At 34.4% G+C, this 15,513-nt stretch overlaps 1 protein-coding gene across 3 annotated transcripts in view; it reads right to left on the minus strand.

Moving 5' to 3' along the window:
* Positions 1-15,513, minus strand: part of CNOT6L (CCR4-NOT transcription complex subunit 6 like) — an 86,080-nt gene that overhangs the window by 35,391 nt on the left and 35,176 nt on the right. For 2 of the 3 annotated variants that reach the window (XM_074228550.1, XM_074228551.1), the window contains exons 2-5: positions 10,376-10,497; positions 9,126-9,312; positions 8,350-8,435; positions 3,657-3,746 (exon numbers count right to left, since the gene is read on the minus strand). In XM_074228550.1, coding sequence (XP_074084651.1) covers positions 3,657-3,746; positions 8,350-8,435; positions 9,126-9,312; positions 10,376-10,497 — 485 coding nt within the window. Of the gene's footprint in view, positions 1-3,656; positions 3,747-8,349; positions 8,436-9,125; positions 9,313-10,375; positions 10,498-15,513 lie in introns of those variants that run through there. The other variant, XM_074228552.1, reaches the window with a different exon arrangement.

Genomic DNA, 15,513 nt, shown 5'->3' on the forward strand with positions numbered 1-15,513 from the left:
TAACCCCATTTGCCTTGCAAAAATAAAAAAAAAAAAAATTCAGGGGGCAGCTAGGTGGTACAGTGGATAGAGCACCAGCCCTGGAGTCAGGAGTACCTGAGTTCAAATATGGCCTTAGCCACTTAATAATTACCTAGCTGTGTGACCTTGGACAAGCCACTTAACCCCATTGCCTTGCAAAAAAAAACCTAAAAAAAATATTTCAGGCTGTGAATTATAAATAAAATTATTTCCTTACATTCCATTTAAAGACTAAAATTATCCTTATTTTCTTCCTACCTGAACTTGAGGCAACAACAAAAACACCAACATAAAATAAAGCACTTATTGACTTTTCTAGTATATTTCTTAAAAGTTGTGAATTCCTCAGGGAAGCCTGGACAGATTTGCATGAACTGATGCTGAGTGAGATGAGCAGAACCAGAAAAACACTTTACACCCTAACAGCAACATGGGGGGGGGAGGGGGCGATGAGCAACCTTGATGGACTTGCTCATTTCATCAGTCCAACAATCAGGGACAATTTGGGGCTGTCTGCAATGCAGAATACCATCTGTATCCAGAGAAACAACTGCAGAGTTTGAACAAAGACCAAGGACTATTACCTTTAATTAAGGGGAAAACCCTGATATCTTATTGTCTGATCTTGCTATCTCTTATACTTTATGTTTCTTCCTTAGGGATATGATTTCTCTCTCATCATGTTCATTTTGGATCAATGTACACCATGGAAACAATGTAAAGACCGGAAAATTGCCTTCTGTGGGAGGTAGGGAGAAGGAAGTAAGATTGGGGGAAAATTGTAAAACTCAAAATAAAATCTTTATAATTCTAAAAAAAAGGAACAAGGAGAAAAAAGAAAAAAGTTGTGAATTCCAACACACTGGCAAATGTAATTTATAACTAAGGATTAAATTCATGAAACTAGTTTTAAAAATTAATAAAAAGTCAATTAACCCATCTTCCCCAATATCCAGTTCTCTGTTTTTGTAAGGCAAACGGGGTTAAGTGGCTTGCCCAAGGTCACATAGCTAGGTAATTATTAAGTGTCTGAGACTGGATTTGAACCCAGATACTCCTGACTCCAGGGCTGGTGCTTTAACCATTATGCCACCTAGCTGCCCAATATCCAGTTCTCTGAATAGAATGAGGACATAGTATTTATTCACTTTCCCGAATAAAAGATTTATTTTGAAAAAAAAATTATAGAAAAAAATTAACTCTAATAAAAGAATACTCCCAAGAAGGTATACACCAGAAGAAAAAAAATAGCATACCTTTATACTAATTTGAGAGCCCTTTCACTATCTATACTGTCCTAAAGTTACAGAGTCACAATTCCTAGGGGCTTCAGGACAGGACCTCTAGATCCACTTAGACCTGAAGAAAACTCTGCCAGATGTGGGGTCAGCTGTCCTCCCTCTTCCTGAAAATCTGAACTGATTCCCAGTGAAGAGAGCAGAACAGAGAACACAGACAATCCTAAGACCTGCTATGGACAATGCAATCCACATCCAGATAAAAAACTGGATTCTGAATGCAGAGCAAAGTGCTCATTTTTTAAAAACTTCTTTTATATTTTTTTACTTCTTTCTTCCACGCTATTTTTTCTTTCCCATTAGTTCTAATTCCTCTTTTACATGACTAATATGGAAATGTGTTATGCACAATTATACATGTACAAACTGTATAAGATAGTTTGCAGCCATAGGGAGGGAGGACCTTCAAATAGATGAATATTGAAAACTAACTTTGCATGTGTAAAAAGTAAAAGAGTAGGATATGGGAGGGAGGACCTTCAAATAGATGAATATTGAAAACTAACTTTGCATGTGTAAAAAGTAAAAGAGTAGGATATGACTGAAGAATGAACAACAAAAGTCATCAATAGTCAACTTCATCAAAATTAACTTAAAAGTCAAGGAGTTTAATGGTAAATTTTACATGAAACTGAATTGCGCAAAAAATCACAGATTATAATCCACAGAGAATAATCCACTGTTTATCTGCCCAGTGCTGGCCACATTGATGCCAACATACCCATATTTTATTTCTGAAGAATCACAAATTGCCAACTCTTAACTTATTAATCTATTCAATCAAATCCATCACTAAGTAAAAAAAATTTTATAAACCCCATTTTAAGTAACTCCAACTATTTTGTATTCACACACACATCATCATCATCATCATCATCATCACTATATGATCTTTTATCTTAATGTAAGGAAACCTTTTTCCCTCCACAAATATCTACTTTTCTGTATTTATAGTTATCTACATAGATTATAAGCATAAAACTGTTTTCATTGGTTGCCTATCCTTTTTCATTGTATCACTGATTTTTCACATCAGTGTTGTGCCCATTGACTCCTTTTGTGCACTGAGAATTGTTAAAATTTAAGGGAACATGTTATAGTAGAATGAACTCTGGTTAAAAATTGAAGTGAGGCCCAGAAGACTGGATGAGACTAATGTAAAAACTAATTAAGTTTTGAACAGTGTAAACAAGAGAAATTTAAAGGAATATTTAAGATATATTATTGAAGTATAATCCATTTGGAAAATGGCCAACATAATACACATAATGTTGTGGGGTTTTGGGGGGGGGCAGGAATTGTATTAATTGCATTAATACCCTAATTCTTTACTAAGTTTTTATAGCTTTATCTTACATGAATGAATAAGTGAATATTGTATCAGAAAAAACTTGGAAAGATCAAAGTATCACAGGCTCACAGATTGAGGGCAAAGATAAAGAATAGAGAACAGGAAAAGCAAAGTGAATTGTTAAGATGTGTACAGTTAGTGGTATGTGTATGTGATGGAACACTATTATGCTATTAGAAATCAGGAGGGATGGGAATTCAGGGAAGCCTGGAGGGATTTGCATGAACTGATGCTGAGTGAGATGAGAAGAACCAAAAGAACACTGTACACCCTAATAACAGCAACATGGGGCTGATGATCAACCTTGATAGACTTGCTCATTCAATCAGTGCAACAACCAGGGACAATTCTGGGGTAACTGCAATGAGGAATACCATCTGTATCCAGAAAAATCCAAAAATTGTGGAGTTTGAACAAAGACAATTATCTTTAATTTAAAAAAATCACCTTATTATGTAATTTTGCTATCTCTTATACTTTACTTTTCTTCCTTAAGAATATGATTTCTTTCTCATCACGTTCAACTTAGATCAATGTACAACATGGAAACAATGTAAAGCCTAACAGAGTGCCTTCTGTGGGGGGTGAGGGGAGGGGGAACAAACTTCGGGGAAATTGTAAAATTCAAAATAAATAAAATCTTTCTTTAAAAAAAAGAAATGTACAGTTAGTAAAGCTGGGAAACAAGATTTGAACTCAAGTCTTTCTGTCTGGACTCTAGCATTCATCCTCTGAGTCATGCAGCTAGGCTTGAGATGGTCTAGTAGAACAAGAGAACACAGAGCCCGAGAGACAACATTTGATGGCTCAAGAGAGACAGCACTGAAGAAGACAGAAATGCAAAGAGGGAGGGAGGAACCGTTTGATACTACCCCAGAGAAGAGGGCCAAAATAAGAGAAATGAGCTGAAGATCAGAACCTCAGGAAACCAAAGGTCTGTATCATCATAAAACCCAAGAAGAGAGAAAAAGATGGGGTTAAGTCACCTGCTAGATTGTCAAGCATGTAGTTCAGTAGCTTTCGGGTTCCATCTGGGTCCTGGTACAAGCTGAGAATATCCTGTGATAAAGGATTGCCTGAAACAAAGAGCAAGAACAAAAAGGCATGACTTCCAAAGGCTGGGGAATAGAGAGAAGAGAAACCTAAACAACAGAATATCAAATAACAAGTGGCTAAAACTTTATTCTCTTGTACATGTCCACTTTAATCAGTATATAAGAACAAAAGGGAAAATGTTTCATTACCCTGGTCACAAAAGTTTAAAATTTTTTCATTTTTCAATTCTTAAAGTTGACTGGTTTTTTTTCCACAACTTTCAATGTATTGATTCATTCAACTGATGATTTTATCCCTCTGTCATATGAGAGGGCTCTAAGGAAAGTAAGGGGATAATTTGAGATAACTTTGATGGTGTAGGAAAACAAAAAGTATGAATAAAAAACTTCTTAAAACACACAATGGTCACAAAGTGAAAATGTCCATTAAAAATGCTGACATTTAGAGAAATTTGGTGAAAACATGGCAAAATACATTCATAGCAGCCCTGTTTGTGGTGGCAAAGAATTGGAAATTAAGTAAATGTCCTTCAAATGGGGAATGGCTTAGCAAACTGTGGTATATGTATGTCATGGAACACTATTGTTCTATTAGAAACCAGGAGGGATGGGAATTCAGGGAAACCTGGAGGGATTTGCATGAACTGATGCTGAGTGAGATGAGCAGAATGAGAAAAACACTGTACACCCTAAGAGCAACATGGGGGTGATGATCAACCTTGATGGACTTGCTCATTCCATCAGTGCAACAACCACGGACAATTTGGGGCTGTCTGCAATGGAAAATATCATCTGTATCCAGAGAAACAACTGTGGAGTTTGAAGACCAAGGACTATTACCTTAAATTTAGAAAAAATACTGATGTTATTGTTTGATCTTTATACTTCATGTTTCTTCCTTAAGGATATGATTTCTCTCTCATCACACTCAATTTGAATCAATGTATACCATGGAAACAATGTAAAGACTGACAAATTGCCTTCTGTGGGGGGTGGGGGTGGGGGGAGGGAAGTAAGATTAGGGAGAAAATTGTAAAACTCAAAATAAATAAAACCTATGACGAGTAAGCCAAAAAAGAAAAAACCATGGCAAAATGACTTAAACTCAACAAGAGAAACCTGAAACAGGTTGCCATTTACAAAAAATCATTCACTGATGAAATTATTCACTTTTCCTAGAAAATGGACAGGAAGTTACCTATTATGCAATATGAAATGATAAACAGGCAGATTTCAGAAAAACCTAGAATGAACAAAAACCAGAAAACCATATACACACTATCAGTGACATTGTCTGATGATCAACTGGGAATGACCCAGCTCGTCTCAGCAACATCTGATCCAAAACAAGACAACTTCAAAGGACTCTCAAAGGAAAATGCTAACCACATCCAGAAGCAGAAGTGATGGACTCTAAATGGAGATCGAAGCAGATTGTTTTCAATTACTTTATTCTTTTTCATGGTGATTTTTTTCCTTTGATCTGTTTCTTCATCTACAACTGAGACTAAAATGAAGTGTTAGGATGATAGTACATGTATAAACTATATCAAACTGCCTAATCCGAAGAGCAGAGATGAGGGAGAAAAGTGTGGAGCTCAAAAATCTTTTAAAAATGTATGCTTAAATTTTCACAATATTTCATCAATTTTTTTGTTCTCTGTCTTCATGTGACTTATTTGGCTTAAGAATCTGGATGCTATATCACTTGGTGCATATCTTTGTAATATTGATATTATTTCATGTCTATGGTACCTTGGTTTTTCATCCTAATCCCCTTTAATTAGATCAAATTTTGCTTTTATTTTGTCTGATATCAGGATTGCTACCCCTGTTTTTATTACTTCAGCTGAAGCATACATATTCTGCTCTAGTCTTCTACCTCTAGCCCATATCTGTTTCAAATGTGTTTCTTGTAAACAACATATTATAGAATTCTGGTTTTTAATTCACTCGCTACCCTATTCCATTTTATGGGAAAGTTCATTCCATTCACAATTATGATTATTAACTCTATTTTCCTTTCCATCTTATCTTTCCTTTGGCTTATACTTTTTCTTTCCTTTTCCCTTATTGCTCGCCACCAATGTTCTATTTCTGACTGCTGCCTATCAGCCCTCTTTCCTTTCCCCGTTTACTTTTTAACTTTTTATTTTCCACCTCCCTTTTATCACTCTTCTTCCCATTTCTTTCCCCTTCCCTCTCCTACTTCCCTGAAGAGGAGGACAAATTTCTAAACACAATTGGGAATGTATGTAGTCAAGTAATCACAGACACAACCCTGAGGGATCTGTTATAGAAAATTGACATCCACATTCATTTACCAAAAAAAAAAAAAAAATTGGAGTCCAAATAAAGAACAAAGCATACATACTATATATACTTTAAATTTTCTTTTATGTTTTTTCTTTCTTTCTCATTTTCTTCTCCTTAGTTCTAATTCCTCTTTCACAAAATGACTAACATGGAAATATGTTAAACATGATTGTACATGTTAAATTTTTGCCAGATTGTTCACTGCCATGGGCGGGGGGGGGGGGGGAAGAAGATGATAGAAAAGCTGTGGCATTCAAATTTGCAAGTGGATGAATGTTGAAAACTAACTTTGCAAGTAACTGGGAAAAAATATTTTTAATTTTTTCACAATAAATAATTGGGTAAAAAAAATACTATTAAAAAGGAGAATGAAAAGAAGTACTACAATAAAAAAAGGAAATTTAAGTTAAAGAAAGAGAAAGCCTCTCCCCCAGTATATTCTGGTCCAAAACTGCCCTTTTGGGGGGGGCATGACCTAGTCACATCTGTAGCCGAAATATCTTACCTGCATTCCCTCCACAAGAGGAAAGGAGGATGTGTTTTATTTACTGGTTTGAAAACTGGCCTTCTTTTGGCAGACCAGAAAAGGCTAACATGTTGACATGAGCTAACAGTAAATGGTTAAAAAAAAAGATCCCAAAGTGTCTACAATAGAAAGTATTTTTCTGAAGACCCTAAAGTTAAGAATTTTTTAAAAACATTAGGCATTTCCTACTCATTGAATTCTGGAATTTTCTCATTTCTCAACATAACATAAAAACTGGTTATGCCATATGATTGATATAGTGCTAACCTTCTCAATGGATAGGGGAGGGGCTGGAAAGGAGAGGATTTGAGGATTTGGAACTCAAAAAATAAAGTGAATCTAAAAACCTAGAAAAGGTAAGCATAATGCTGTGTTAAGAGAAAAATGCATTGCAGTGACAAAAAGGGCAGTTTATCAGCTACCTTGGTTAATCCTCAACAAGAAGAAATAATTTGTGGTCTAAGCAAGCCGGGATGTGAGAAAAAGTATAATAATTAGATTCAAATAAAACATTAAATGTAATAGGTGTTTAATGAGGATTTCAAGAATTATTAAATCTTGGGTATATTTTGCTTTTAAACAAAAATCTAACAAGGAACTTCAGTATATGAGCTGTATTTCTATTAATGGGAATATATACAAGAGTACAGGGTTGGGGGCGCCTAGGTGGCGCAGTGGATAGAGCACTGGCCCTGGAGTCAGGAGGACCTGAGTTCAAATCTGGTTTCAGACACTTAATTACCTAGCTGTGTGGTCTTGGGCAAGCCACTTAAACCCACTGTCTTGCAAAAAAAAAAACTATTAAAAAAAAAAGAGTACAGGGCTATACTTCAATGCTATGGTTCATATTCTGACATTTCAGTTTCAACACATGATTTCCACCATTCCAACCTGTTTCTTTTCTTCAATATTCAGGGGTCTATAGAATGCTTCAATAAGGCTAGAAACTTGGGCACAGACACAGCTCTTAAGACTACCATATAAAATAATTGACATCCCATTTTTTGCTCTTTTAGCCAATTTTCAGAGCACATCTGTTTATTTATAATTTCACTGTCTTGATTTGAGTACTTTTCCTCTTGTTCACGTCATAGTATTAGTTAAGCCACTACCCACAGGACTGTGTCTTGGAGACCAAAAACATTAACAATTCAAAGTCTAAATGTTCAGACCAAGTCAATCCTCTGAGGCTCCAAATTATAAATTTCAAATATGGAACTCCAGAACAAGATGATTCTCTCCCAGAGTCAGCTCATTATAAACATAGAAAAATTTTGGGATTTATACCAAAATCTAAGGAAATGAGTCTTTTAGGGTGACCTCATGATGAACTAATTTTGCCCATAGTTTTCTCTTAACAGGATTCTTTGTGAATGGGTATAGGAATTAGGAACTCCACTTGACCCATCGTGTCCTCCTTGTAAACACATTATTTGTACAATCTATCAACATCAAAATGTGATGTATGCTTTTTTGTAAAGCTTTGTGTTTTATAGCTTTATAAATAAAAGGATGTTTAAAAAAAGAGATGTGAATAACTAAAAATTGAAAATAGATTTTGAACATATCACCTAGGAAAAGTTTTTAATCCTTTTAGAAAATCAGAAAGCTAAGAATATTTTCAAACAAGCAGTCAGACAAATTGATGATCCTATAATCTAACCACCAGTTCAGGACAATCCATTTATCCCACAGAGCAGCTAAACATAAGCTTAGAGAGCATCTCCCTTCCATTCCCTCACTCCAAATCCTTTATTTAAATAGAAAACAAAAATGCCTCACCTTTCAAACCTAACGTTTGTAGCTGGAAGAGCCGACCAAGTTCATAAGGCAAAACCCGTAACAGATTGTTATTTAAAAGCAATTCCCTATTAATGAAAACAAATGTATTTAGGTATTTATGTGGCCTTAAGGAAAAATATCAACAACTTATTGATAAATATATAACACTCAAGATACTGGAAGAAAGATTAAATGTTGGATAGCTAATATAGAATTGGGGATGAAGAACTAAATGATTATGAATATAAAAAATTTTAAACAGTTATAGTAGCATTTTCTAAAACTGAATCATTTTTCACATTTTAAATGTATAAAATGTTAAACATTTAAACTTATTGATTCCCTAGCATGACTGGAAAAGTTAAAATTTGTAATAAGAATTTTCTTACATATGGAAAGCTTTAAAAGTATACAAAAATAAACAATGAAGGGGCAGCTAGACGGTGCAGTGGAAAGAGCACCAGCCCTAGAATCAGGAGTACCGGAGTTCAAATCCGGCCTCAGACACTTAATAATTACCTAGCTGTGTGACCTTGGGAAAATCACTTAACTGCATTGCCTTGCAAAAATAAAATTAAAAGTGGAAATAAAATTTAATATGAATCTGGATAAAATTCAATAAAGCATTCAGGTCATGTACTAGAAATGCACTTAACTAGATAGCATATCCAATATTTTTGCTTCATATTTAACAATTTTATCTCCAAACTTGAAAATTCTACCATTTTGTGAATTCCAATTCTTAGCTAGTAGAACATGCCTCTATGCTTACTCACCTGAGAGACACCATGTTTCCTAGTTCTGCTGGTAAACTTCTGAGTTTATTGGATGACAAATCCAAGTAAACCAGATTATGAAGCTTGGCAATATCAGGTGGAATGCGAGTAAGATAGTTGTCATTTAGGTGCAGAGCTGTCAAGTGTGTCAATGACCAAAGTGATGGACTTAAGTTCCGCACTCTACCTAAAAAGCAAAGCGATTAAAGATAAAATTTTCAGGTGCAAGATCCAAATGACTAAAATGTCTGTTTGGAAATGAGGTTGTACAGACATACACAAACTATATAAAAATATTCTAAACCTTAAACACTGTAGTCTCCTGTTTACTTATGCAATAAACCACAAAAGTAACAAGGAAAGAAGACAACTGAAAGGAAATTACTTCAGCACATATAGTTCTATTTGACATAATCTTCATTTTTAAAACATAACTCCTTCATTTACCAGAGCAAGAGAAAAGTCTGAACTTTTTTCTGGTCAAGGTTGAGTTGATGCAATTTTGAGTCATGATTTTCTTATAATTGCAGGGAAACTAAGAAAATATTTTAAGATTTTATCTCTGATTAAAACACAGTATCACAATGGTCCACTGAAGTAACAATAATATTATGTATTTCATAAAATACTTAAGACCCAAAATATTTAGTGAAACCATAAATCACACAATTACTTTTCATAGGTAAGAAATGTCTCTGTGTTTCATATATAAACAAAGCAATGATGGGTTACTTAGGGACATGACACAATTTGGTTTAGGAATAAATCTAAATAATTAATTTATAAAAAAATGAATAAAATATTTCAAAACTCCTATGAAAATGCATTATTTGGGTATCCTAGAATTCCAGAGAGCCAGCTCTGGCTCAGGCTTTTACTTTTTTTGTTTCCAAAAATGGCAGAGTAAAGAAAGCTATTTAGTTATAAGGTAGAGACTGACAATACAGACAAATGTATGTATTTCAGAATTCAATTTCTGACTAGTTACTCTGGTTGAATATGTAGGAACAAATACATAATGTTCATTCCTTTGCCAATGTTTGGGGTTTTTTTGTTTTGTTTTTGTTTTTTTAGTTTTTGCAAGGCAATGGAGTTAAGTAACTTGCCCAAGGCCACACAGCTAGATAATTATTTAAGTGCCTGAGGTCAGATTTGAACTCAGGTACTCCTGACTCCAGGGCCAGTGCTCTATCCACTGCGCCTCCTAGCCATCCCATGGGGTTTTTTTAAATCCTTTAAATCTGACTCACCAGAGATTTCCAATTCTGTCCAGTGAGATTTCTTTCCATTGGCTACCTCCTCTGCTGACATGATGGTGTAAATTCTGCGAGGATCTGGGGGATCATATTTTTCTTTTGGCATCCCTGTTAGTCTGAAAGAAGGTAAGGGATTATTACAATATATTCTTTAATACAAATGCTTTTCTTCTCAAAGTTCCAACAAAAGAAAAAGGAAATGAATTTCTTTGAGGTGATTTTATGTTCTTTAAAAGTGAAATACTATATGTAAAACATTTGGAAAACTTTAAAGCAATACATTCATTTGATGTGTCATATGTTCTCTCACATATGGCTTTGCTACCCTAGAATTTTAATTGGTGTTGAGCCAGGGATTTCAAGAAGTAGTGGCAATAGTCTGCTAGAGGATAACATTTGGTTCTCAAAAAAAAAATTTAAAAATCTACCCAATGAGTTAAAGACAACAAGAAATTCACAGGAAGATGGTCTCCATTCAAAAGAATGGCAGCAACTATCAAGTAGAAACTAATTGGCTCAAAAAGAAAAATTCAAATCTTTTACCATAAAGGTCATGATTTTAATGTGTCATCAGAGCTAATGGGTCTTTTTACATTCCACAATCTGGCTCCAAACTACTTTTCCTTCACACTACTTTCTTTCATGCCTTCTATGTTCCTCACCTCGATAAACTATCTCCCTACTTTCTGTCTTTATATAATTCATCCTTATTATGCTCACTCTCCTACATTCTTCCACCTTTTAGAATTCAATCTTTACACAATCTTTCTGGATGTCACCTGCCATTTGGAAACCTTTCATAATACAAATCTCCTAACCCCTCCTTTGTGAACCTCTTCAAACATGAATTGTAGAACAAAGAACTTAATAATAATAAGCTCCTTAAAACGAAGCAAGTATTTTTATTCTCTTTGATTAATTTTCTCCCTAATGCAGTGCCTTGAATAAAGTAAATACAAGTATACTGGCTGAATCCTTAAAAAGAGGCTTCAGGTAAAATGGCAAGGAAGATAATGCCCTAAAAGTTCAAGGACTAATGACAAGCCAACACACCAAAAGGCATGTGACAGAAGACAAACTGTTTATTTACATGCACACACAGAGTGACTAATATGCAACTACTCTTAGGAAACAGCTCAAAGTGTAGCACACATGGGGATAAGGATCAGGAAATTTGCCCTAGAATGACATATAGAAATACCAGGAAAAGATCTAAACCCTTCTATTACTAATCACTCAAAGACAACAGTAATAATGTCGCCAAATATTCTTACAGAACACAGTTTCCTCCCTTTCCTTAAAGGGTCAAGGGGCAGCTGTCCAGATCCATGTCTTTTGTTTCACAGCAGTTCTTTTATAAGTTTAAAACTCTCATTCCAGAGATCTTATCATATCCAATATGGATAAATGCTAAATGTACAAGCCGCAGCATATTTGTAAAATACAGTCATGCTTATTCACTTCCCATCCTCACATATTTTTAAAATGCTATGTTATTGATAAAATTTTCAGATATGTTGTGAACTGTAAAACACAAAGCTTTTTTAAGTGCTTTACATTCTATGAGAACTAAATTCTTTAAGTATAGCCAAATTAAACAGATTCAGTTCCAAAGATATACAAAATCCATTACCTATGGCAAAACAAATTTCAAACATTTGCTGTTTCTAAACTGAAATTATGCACCTACAGTTATACCTTACACCTTGGTATGGATTCAAAGAAAAGAACTGTAAAACAATCACTCCCTTCAAGGTGCTTACCTTCTCTGGATACAATATTTAACATTAAAAGGTAAAGCAGAGGGAGGAAATACAACCAACAATAAAAAAATTTTGAGTAACATGACATCTTAAGGGGCAGAGATCTAAAGGTCAAATGCTAGTTTTGGAGAAAGCAAGTAGCCCCACTTGACTAGAAAAAAGATCAAATTGAAAAGAAAAATGGAAAAATTGGGAAAGGAACACTAGAGTCCAAAGTACTGCAGATTTTAAAACGAATATGTATTTTATCCTAAAAGCAACAAACATGAAGTTTTTGTTAAAGACTCAATGTCTTTTTTTCACAACCATTTCAGAACAGCACCCTTTCCATATTAGAAAGAGCTCAGCATTGGGAGTCTATCAGAAAACACAAGGAATCTGGAGCCAATGAACCTCCTTTCTATTCTCAGATCCATCTATTCCAGCCCTTAAAAGGGGGCCCTTAATTCATCATACCCCAAAACAAGTGACTGCCCAACTTTGTCTTGAATATCTCCAAGAAAGAAGACACCCCATCCTATTCTGGGTAGCCCATTTTACTTTTAGACAGGTTTAAATATCTAGGAAGTTTCTCTAAAATCAAACTAATTGTTTCTCTGCATGATCTACCCCACCACCACCACCACCACCACCTCATTGCTACTGAGTCCAACCTCTAGACTAAATAATCCAAGTCTAATCCCAACTTGAAGGCTAGCTTTCACAACCCCCTGAGACCTTCTTTTCTCAGGCTAAACTTACTCAGAGTCTTCAAGGACCTTCACCATGCTAACACTTAACTACCCAGTTTCTCTGACTATACTCATTTTGTTATATAAATACCATATTACAGTACAAGACTATTCAATAACATTTTCCTGAACTATTCTCCAACTGATAAGCATCCACACCATTTCCAATTCCTTACTGTATTTATTAGAGTATTTTGACTTGTTGGTTCCCTGGGGTTGTTTTCTCTCTCTTCTATTGATGAGGTATTTGAAGATTATTTCCCCTCAAGACAAAAAATGCCACTGCAATTTTGAGGCTCTTTGCCTACTTCTGATCTATTTGACATGGATGACTAGGAACAGTGCTAACCCTGGATTCTTGTGGGGTTTGTTCATTTCTGGAGATAAATTCAAACTGTTTTTCAGAATGATTGTTCTGCAGCAGTGTGCCTCGAGGCCCCTTAGAATTCCCATAATTGTCAGATTTCTCCTTTTTTGTGGTTATCTTTGCAAATCTGAGAAATAGGAACTGAGCTATTTTAATTTATCTTACAATTAGTAATTTGACATATTTCTCTTGTGGAAAATGACAGCTTAGCATTCAATATTTATCTACAGGGAAATGGCTATTTTTTCTTATATCTTCTATTATTCTTCTTCATCTGTATTTATAACAAAGATCTTACCTGGTCTGCTTGCTTATGACAGTTTAGATTTATATCACATATTCATGTGGAATTTATTATGATATTGATTTAACAGGAATTTTTACCTAAGTGCTTTCAAATTTTCCTGGCAGTTTTTATCAAATAATAAATCCTTACTCTAGCCACTGGTAGGCCTTTCAAATATGATCCTGTGTACTTTTCAGTTATCAAAGATCTAGTATATCAAACTTTGTAAAATTTTAATTCAGGTCCTAACATATTATTGCATCAAGACTTTTCCTGAATGTTTTACATGATTGCAAATATATAACCTATATATCAAATTGGGAGAGATGAAAAGGCAAAAATCTGAAACTCAAAAATTTTCAATGAATACTGAAGATTTCAAATTTTATTAGTTTTCTTTTTTTCCCTGAAATTCTATCTGTTTCTACATCAAATGCTTATGATTGTATATGTATACATATGTGCATCTATATATATGGAATGTATTTCTTATAGTGTCTTTTAACTATATATTTTGTTTTTTTGTGTACGCCTACTAAAATTGAAACTCCTACTAAAGTACTTCAAAGCATTACTGATTAGAAAAATGAAAATTAAAACAACTATGAAGTTCCACCTCACACCCATCAGATTGGCTAAGATGACAAAAAGGGGAAACTATTAATATTGGAGACGTTTTGGGAAGATTGAGATATTAATGCACTGTTGGTGTTGTGGGCTGATTCAATCATTGTGGAGAGCAGTATGGAACTATGCCCGAAAAACGATAAAACTGATATACCCTTTGACCCAGCAATGTTAAGCCTATATCTAGAAGAAATCATAAAAGAAATGGGAAAAGTTCCACATCTTCCAAAATATTCATAGCAGCTTTTTTTGAAGTGGGAAAGAATTGAAAATTGAAGGGATGATCATCAATTGAGGAATGGCTGAACAATTGTATGTATATAAATGCCATGGAGTACTATTGTTCTATAAAAAACTATGAAAGGTCAGACTCTAGAGCAGCATAGAACAAATTACAGGAACTGATGTTAAGCGAAGGGAGTTGAATCAAGAGAACATTGGACACATGAACAACAACATTGTGAGTTGATCAACCTTGATGATTGCAGCTCCTCTAACAATTCAGAGAGCTAGGACACTGGATGTGAACAATGCTGTCCATATCCAGAGGAAGAAAAACAAAAAACAAACCTACAGAATCTTAATGGACACATTTACTTTTTGAAAATTTCTCTTATTTTTTTCCCTTATCTCATGTTTTCTTTCTTTTCCCTTAATCCTAATTGCTCATACAGAAAATGACTAATATGTAAAACACAAAGATAAGCACATGTTTAACATGTGTAGAACCCATGTTAAACATAAAGTGTTCACTAGACTGTTCATCACTGAAGGGAAAGGGGTAGGAAGGAAAGATGGAAGAAACTGTGCAATATAAATTATGCATATGGATAAATGTTGAAAAAACTTTTAACGTAATAGGAAAAAATACTAATAAAAAAAGGGAAAAATATGAAATAACTTGTTGCAGTTCAAAAAAAAAGAAAAAGTAAAAGTAAAATTTGTCTTTAACATTCATGCAGAAAGTATTTCTTGTCAACAATACAGTGCTGGATTTTACCTTCTAATTTATTCTCCTTCTTGCTCCTATTCAGGTTGTGCTTTAAGTTAGTAATTTTTCCATTCATAATCTGAGTTCTAATTTAATATTTCTCTTGTTCATAAACTGCTAACTCCCCCCCCCATTTACAAAGAAGGGTATAGAGAAAGGTAAGTAAATTTGTTCAGTACTAGATCTACCAATAAAAGTGATCTGAATTCCTACTCCTCTGTCCTCTCTTCAATTCCACAGTTAAATTCCTTTCTTCTATTTTCTTTCATTTTAATTTTCCTCCATATAATAGGGGTAGGGAAAGATGTTGATTTCAATCAACAGTTCTACATACCTTTCTTGCCACATTTATACAAAATGACAAAAT

The sequence above is a fragment of the Macrotis lagotis genome, chromosome 3 (genome assembly GCF_037893015.1).
Source record: "Macrotis lagotis isolate mMagLag1 chromosome 3, bilby.v1.9.chrom.fasta, whole genome shotgun sequence".
Classification (NCBI taxonomy): domain Eukaryota; kingdom Metazoa; phylum Chordata; class Mammalia; order Peramelemorphia; family Peramelidae; genus Macrotis; species Macrotis lagotis.